The sequence below is a fragment of the Bicyclus anynana genome, chromosome 8, assembly GCF_947172395.1.
Source record: "Bicyclus anynana chromosome 8, ilBicAnyn1.1, whole genome shotgun sequence".
Taxonomy (NCBI): Eukaryota; Metazoa; Arthropoda; class Insecta; order Lepidoptera; family Nymphalidae; genus Bicyclus; species Bicyclus anynana.
The window spans coordinates 6770428-6778493 of NC_069090.1; the positions used below are offsets into that span (position 1 = coordinate 6770428).

At 38.9% G+C, this 8066-nt stretch overlaps 1 protein-coding gene across 1 annotated transcript; it reads left to right on the top strand.

The window, feature by feature from the left end:
- The first annotated feature begins 2624 nt into the window (after nucleotides 1-2624).
- Nucleotides 2625-7694, top strand: LOC112052814 (collagenase-like). Its single transcript, XM_024092035.2, has 5 exons — nucleotides 2625-2977; nucleotides 3508-3775; nucleotides 4287-4376; nucleotides 5811-6001; nucleotides 7529-7694. Exons 1-5 carry the CDS (start codon nucleotides 2774-2776, stop codon nucleotides 7625-7627), a joined length of 852 nt encoding a protein of 283 aa, XP_023947803.1. The 5' UTR covers nucleotides 2625-2773; the 3' UTR covers nucleotides 7628-7694.
- Nucleotides 7695-8066: the final 372 nt, after the last annotated feature.

Here is an 8066-nt window from a genome sequence, read left to right on the forward strand (position 1 = left end):
GTATCATATTTTATTAACCGAAATTTATAATTCTCCGCCGATTCGGCGCGCGGGGGGAAGGTTCCAGCCGAAATATTTATGAATGCGGAGCAGAAAAATCCACAATAATATTTTAGGGTGGACGTCCGACGGTCTTTACTTACCCTCTCTGATCTATTTAAAAAAGAGGCCCGGAAGGACAAAGGGCTGTGGCTCGTAAAAATACTGGACACGTATAGAGGTCGGCGAGCGAGCCGCCGCACGGCATTGTCTGATTCTTATTTTTTACCGAATCGGAACCTTTTCCCCGAGTTTTTATCGGTTTTTGTTCCGGAGACACCGGACCCCTATTTGTACGGCGTTTGTTCTAATGTGAGGTCGTTTGTAATTCTATTTTTTCGACGGTAAAAAGTAGTGACCCTTTGGTATGCAAAAATTCTGTGATTTACGTTCGCAGACGGACTGAAGGCTTTTTCTTGGCGGCCCTTTATGTGGGCCTGGATGTACGCTTCTTTTAGCGATTGCTAATTTTAATTAAGATTAACATATTATTTGAGTTTCAAACTATATGTTATTCATACATAGTTTAACGTAGGTACCTACCTACTGTTGAATTATTTGGTACATTCCTAGATATTACGCTAAACTATATATAAATCTGCAAGTCATCAGCGAATCCATTCAGTAGTTGATTAATAGATTGATTTATTCATGGTTGATCAGTCAGCAGCGATTGCCTTTTAATTCTTTCGCGAATTCCTTCACCCGCGTGGTTCCCGTTCCCGTAGGAAAACGGAGATAAAATTTAACTGATAGCTTCCAAACAATTAAAAAATTTTTCAAATCGATTCAGTAGTTTTAGAACATTATCAAAACAATACAAACAGTAAAATTTTTCCTCTTTATAATATTACATTTCTATACTAATATTATAAAGCTGAAGAGTTTGTTTGTTTGTTTGATTGAACGCGCTAATCTCAGGAACTACTGGTCCGATTTGAAAAGTTCTTTCAGTGTTAGATAGTCCATTTATTGAGGAAGGCTATATATTATCCCCGTACTCTTACGGGAACGGGAACCACGCGGGTGAAACCGCGCGGCGGCTGCTAGTAATTTAATAAAAAGAGGAAAATTTTAAATAAATATGAATAAACACTTTATTGATAACTTCAAACTAAATGACTCTCTCGGTTATTGTTATTCTATGACATTGAAAATATTGTTTTTAGTTATTTGTTTTGGAACTTTTACATAGAACCTTATTAAGGAAAATATATATTACTGATAATTTCTTAGTAAATTTTGCGTCATTTCCGTTGTACATATAGCTCGAAGCAATCAAGAACTATGAAACTGTAAACTATATTCTCTTAAATTCAAAGATTCGTAAGACTTTTCTACGCGTACGAAGCCGTGGTCGTCTGCAAGTATAAGTACATATAAGTGCTAGAAAATAGCATCGCAAGTTCCGCATGATAACCGCGGTAAATCGACGTAACCAGGTGGTTTTAACGTCGGCCATTATCAGGAAAAAACCGGGCTTCATTCATTATTCCCGGTGATAAATACGCGCCAGCATCCGCGGTCTCGCCCTTAGGTCGCTGCGATAATGTGATTGCGGCTACCCCGCCCATTTTGTTTTTCACTTTTTACAATTTTTTAATCGAGCGCTAAGAAAAATTAGATTAAAGTTTCGACCTAAATGTTGCTTGCGTTTAAGCACGATTGATCCAATTCTTGGCACACGAAGGTGACTGACCTAATTCGCTGATGATCCACAATCCATGCGATATTTATGGATAATTATCATAGCCATCATCATTATCAGCCTGTTAAGACATCGTCAGGACCCTAAAAGACGTCTTTCCGAAGACTTTTTCTACAATTGGCGTTGGAGTCGATGGTATAATTGCAATACTCAAGCAAGTAGGTAACCAACATTAAATAAAATGTTAAATGTTTAAATAAAATGTAAAATGCGTCATTCACAACCTACTGTTTTTTATCGGTATTATAATAAGTATTAAAGAAACTCTAAATCCATCATATTTAACTGCTCCTATGAGTATGGGATTATAATACATTTAGGATTAATAATATATTAACACTCGTTAATCTTTTCATAGATAACAAACGCTATTTGTAATGCGTAAAGAAGTATGCAATGCAATTATTTGCTTAACAACATTGCCAGTATTTACAAAAGATCCGGTATAAGCAAGTTATAATTCAAGGGCAGGTCGACATTTTTGGGTAGGTGTTTGAAGAAAGCTATGAAAAGTTGTCCTGTGCCTAGCTCTCCTGTAGATATTATTCTCCTATTTATTGCATAAATAAATAAGTGTATCTTTAAACAAAAAAAAATATTTTTTTTACTCTTGAAATATTAAATTCAAAGGTATAAGTTTATTAGTTCGCCTCAAGGATATTTCTTGCAAAATAATAATAAAGTCCTAACACCCCATGATTACTTAAATAATTGGTTCAGAGTACCATTTGAAAGTACGCCCTAAAATCGGATTTACAGATCATAATGATTTAGTAAAAGGATATGGTAATCTCCAGGTCTCCAGTTCTGTATAAGGGTAATAAAGGAAAGGTACAGGACAAATCAGCATGCCTCAAAGTCAAACCTATCTAAAAATATCGACCAGCTCACGTACTACTATGATCGATGCGTTTTTTAATTGTTGTTAATACCCTGATTATAATATAATTGATAATAACGTTGATATAATAAGCAGGTATATAAAAAGACCAAAATGTGGTATGAGTTTGACTGTGCCGTGGTAAAATGAAGTTCCTTGTTCTATTCTCTCTAGTCGCGGTGGCTTTAAGCCAACCACTCGAGGACTTTGTGGCCCCTACATATAATTACCACGAGCACACTGGTATCCCTGAAGCCGAAAGAATCAAGGCCATTGAGCACGCAATCGATTTTGATGGCAGCAGAATAGTTGGTGGAAGTCCAGCCAATTTGGGAGATTGGCCTTTCTTGGTAACGTATTTTTCATCTTACTTGCTCGAAAAATTAACTTTGCTTATGTTGCTTTTGGCTTGGCCAAATCAGCGTGCAATATTGGTTTTTGCTACCCAAACAGAAAAATTAATTAGAATTGTAATTAAATCGTAAAAAATATATTATGCTGAAAATTTGGCAGTCTATGCTTCGACTATAGACAAGTACGTTATACAATCATGGAGTTTGGGATATTGGCTTAGACAGATATGTAGCAGGTTTCAAGGGTCCAGATCCTCAACCGCCCAAGTATAAAGTGTATTTTTTATATATTTTCCTTGTCATAATATGTGAAACCTGAGAATCCACATCCACATCGTGAGGAAACCAGCATACCTCAAAATTTTCTTAATTCTCTACGTGTGTGAAGTGTGCCAATCTGCATTGGGCCAGCGTGGTTGACTATTTGACCTAACACCTCTCATTCTGAGAGGAGATTCCATCTTAGCAATGAACGAATCCTAAAAAGATGTGCCGGCTACCACAATTGAAATTCATTCAATTCACAGGGCGGTCTGGTTATCACCCTCGTTGATGGCCGTACCTCCGTATGCGGCTCCTCGCTCGTGAGCAACACCCGCCTGGTGACGGCAGCCCACTGCTGGAACGACGGCAGGAACCAGGCCAGAAGCTTCATGGTGGTCCTCGGCTCCATCCGCCTGTTCCATGGAGGCACTCGGATCCAAACCAGCAATGTTGTGATGCACCCCAACTGGAACCATAGGAATGCCAACAATGACGTCGCCAGGATTACTATACCATTTGTTGGTTATACCAGTGCGTACTAACTTGATTATCTCAATCCCACTCCTATGGCAAATGGAGATTCTGCTTCAATTTAAGTATGGTGATAATATTACGAGTCTGTTTGACTCTATTAATGAGTTATATTGTGTAGATCAACATATATTTTTTCCACATTTGTTGGATTAAGTTTACAGAGAAAAATGCGAACGATGTATCCATATTGACGTCGACGCCAGTGGCGTAGCGTGCCTTAGAGAGGCCTTGTATCGAAATTTTTATTGTTAAAAAAAAGTTGGGGGGCCCAATAATAGACAAGCGGCAAATCCCGAAAAATCTCTTTAATTTTTGACTTACTCTACCATTTACTTTTGTCATTTCTGCAGTATTTTGTATGTTTTTCCCCGACAAGCATCACCCAGATTAGGTAATATTGTAGATTACTTTTACAAATTTTGCTTTTAATCCGGGGGCCCGTATCATTGATACGGCTAATACGGCGGTAGCTACGACCTCCACCTTAACAGTAAACTTTGTTTTTCAGACCACATCAGAAATGTTAATCTGAACACAGGCAACAACCAACACGTTGGCGCGAACGCTCGGGCCGCTGGATTTGGTCTTCAGAGAGACGGTACGGAAACATTTGACATTGTTAGGTATAAGGTTGTAAGGGAGATACCTTGGCTGAGTTTGTTGTGGGCTCTTCTCGGCACATTCGGAACCCTCGTAACTTTAATTTTAAGTGTTCGATTTTACTTACCACCATAAAATAGTGCTTGTAAACTAAGCCTAATTGAAATAAATGAATTTTGAATTTGAATTTGATAAGCTCAGCTCGAACGAGGCTCTGGCATCCGAATGAAAGCGGAATCACCATTTCTCTAGTACATTGTTCGAAGAGCCGCTGGACGTTGGGGTCCGAAAGTGCTGGAATGGCGACCCCGCACTAGTAAGCGCAGTGTTGGCCAACCTCCCACCAGGTGGACTGACGACATCAAGCGAGTCGCAGGGATTCGCAGGCAGGCGGCTCAGTATCGTGATGTTTGGAAGTCCCTACAAAAGGCCTATGTCCTGCAGTAGACGCCCATCGGCTAATGTCATGATGATAGTACTATACAATTCTTTAATAGATGACACAGACCGGTGTTGGGTAGCAGCGACACCGGTGCGATCAAGTCTTGCTCTGCGATCGCCAAACCAGGCATTATCATTATTAAGGCATAAATCCTAATCAGTGGCACACCAAAAAGAACTAGGTGGAGCGACGACCTCCGGAAGAACACCGTTTTTGGATTCTATTGGATGCAAAAAGCCAAAATAGATAGGGCGCTGCTTTAAAAAGGCGTATGTCCAGCTGTGGATGCATAATGACTGATGATGATGATGATGAAATATAGGTTCTACGTAAAAAGGAAGCACATCACGAAATATCGAAAACCATTTGACGTACAAAGATGAAATTTGGAAGTGTGTTGTTAAAGTTATTAGAATTTCGCACCATTTTAAAGGTTGTGCCAAACATGACAACTTGGTGTTTAATGCTTATATTAGGTACTTGGCTTTTGTTCTCGATATGCCCAAGTGGTCTATTTATCAGTTGTGATGTGTAGCACAAGTTTAAAATAAACGTCTTTACTTTGTTTCTATCTAAAGTGTTCTTATTCTCTAATCTATTTTTTTTAACACGCCTAGATTAGCTTCACTTATAACTATGTGTAACACTTGTATGTATGTAAGAAAATCTAGAAATCTTAATTTGACCAATTTCCCGGTCTTCGACTAGGATGAAATTTTGCACACGCTCTGAGTTCTGATGACAATACATGACTAGCTAATAAACGTCAATACAAATCCAATATGGCAGCCTCCCCTAGATGGCGGACTGGCTGTTTGAAGTCCAGCCCCATGATATGGATTTAAAATTCAAGGGAATACGAAAAAAATAGTGACGTGACTTAAATCCAATATGGCGTACGTCCGAGACAGGCTATTTGAAATGCACCCCCATGATAAGGGTATCAAGCGTGTTTTTTTAGTTTTATGAACTATTTATGTTATTTAACAGGTGGTCAAATCACCAATGACCAGCGAAAGCACCACGTATCGCTTCAAGTTATCAGCAACGCGGAATGCCGGAGAACATTCATGAACATCAACAACAATCACATATGCACAAGCGGTGTTGGCGGCAGAAGCGTATGCAGTGGCGACTCTGGCGGGCCCCTCGTCATCGGATACGGAGGAAACACCTTCCTGGTAAGAAATCTTCTATGTCTAAATATTATTTAATACTAGCGGACGCCCGCGACTTCATCCGCGTGGAATTTAGTTTTTCACGAATCCCTCGGGAACCATGGATTTTTTTCCGGGATAAAAAGTAGTATATGTGTTAATCCAGGTTATAATATCTTCTTAATACCAATTTTCAGCTAATTCGGTTCAGTACTTGAGGCGTGAAAGAGTAACAAACATTCATATCATCAAAATCATCAGTTTTTGCAAATCTCGGGAAACCGTGGATTTTATCGGGACAAAAAGTAGTCTGTTAATCCAGAGTAAAATCTATTTCCATTCCAAATTTCAGCTAAATCGCTTCAGTAGTAGCGGCGATATAGAGTAACAAGCGTCCAAACATCCAAACATACATCCAAACATCCATACAAACTTTCGCGTTGATAATATTAGTAGGAAGTAGGACTAGCGGACGCCCTGCAGTTTTACTCGCGTAATAGGATAGTCGACTCTTATAAAATTTAATAAAAACTATATTAATTTCGTATACTTGTAGTACATTTAATAAGTTTGCGAAATATGTCGTTATCAATAATAAAAGTTAAGGATTTCTTGTAAAACTTAATTTAAAAATCATATATTTTTTCAAATTTTCCAAACGTCTAAAATGCTGTCTTAATAATAAGTATCTTCATTTTACGTAAAGTGGCAGTAATAATGAAGTGTTAGTAACGAGAAGTAAGGTTTTTTTTCACGAATAACCGTTATTACGTAGATAATTTCGTTGAAATAATCAATATGTTATACGATCGTAAAATGAAAATATCTCTGCCATTTGATGTAAAATGACGTAGTCATGATCATTTCGTTGAAATAACTGTGTTAGATGATGATAACTACGAAAATAAGATGAAAAACGATCTTATTATTTGAATTTACATAATAACCCCGCTTATCTGTGATAGACATCGTAAGCAGCACCGTGATAGCCCAGTGGATATAACCTCTACCTACAATTCGTGTGCCAACCTCCAACTTATGTGCATCTTATGAAATTAAGTATCACAAACGGTGAAGGAAAAACATCGTAAGGAAACCTGCATACCTGATTATTTTCTAAATTCACTACGTGTCTGTCAATCTGCATTGGGCCATTTTTTTTCTCTGATTGTGTAAATACCGTAGGCTCCTTAATGCGACCTCAACAGAAGAAGAGATAAGCGGAACGACCTCTAATAGGACCTCGGCTTAGAGGGTCATTCTAGGAGGGTGTTTTGGCCTGAGTATATCAGCGTGGTGGACTATTACCCCATCTCTTATTCTGAGCCGTAAATAGCGTCACCGGCATCGCCTGATAAAGCCTGAAGGCAGAACCAGAATAAGAGATGGGCGGAACGACCTCTAAGGGCGTCTCCACTGAGACTCGGACCTTGGCTTAGAGGGCCGTTCTGAGTGGGTGTTTTGGCCTGAGCGAGAGCGTATCAGCGTGGTGGACTATTAACCCTAACATCTCTTATTCTGAGAGGAGATTAATCGTGACTTATCTTACAGATCGGAATTGTATCCTTCGGATCCGCCCGCGGTTGCGAGCGTGGAGAGCCCGCAGCTTACGCCCGCGTCACCTCGTTTGCCAGCTGGATCACGGGATAAACACTACAACCAATCAATGCTATTTGATGTATATCTACGATAAAAATATATATTTTTTATTTAAGTTTAACATGTTTTATTATTCACCACATCTTATCCCGTTAAAATTTTTTCAATGCTATTTCGTTAGAACGAGATTTGTGTCCAGTTGACCATTAGTCAATACACAAATCTTACATCATCGTGCTACCCGATGCAACAAAGACGTGTTGTCTAAGTTATTCATGTGTTAAAATATGTATAGGTTCTAGTGATTTCGTGCTTCCGGTGGTTCAATTTTGTCTCACAGTGTTCCCCCATCAAACCTTCTTGTAGCCGTTCTGAACCTAACAATAAACCCTACGGCAAGGTTCGTCAGGTTATTCAGAGCGATTCTCCAACCAGAATAGCAAAACATCGATCAAGTAATTGAATATTCTGTGCAAGGCGTTGTTTTTGT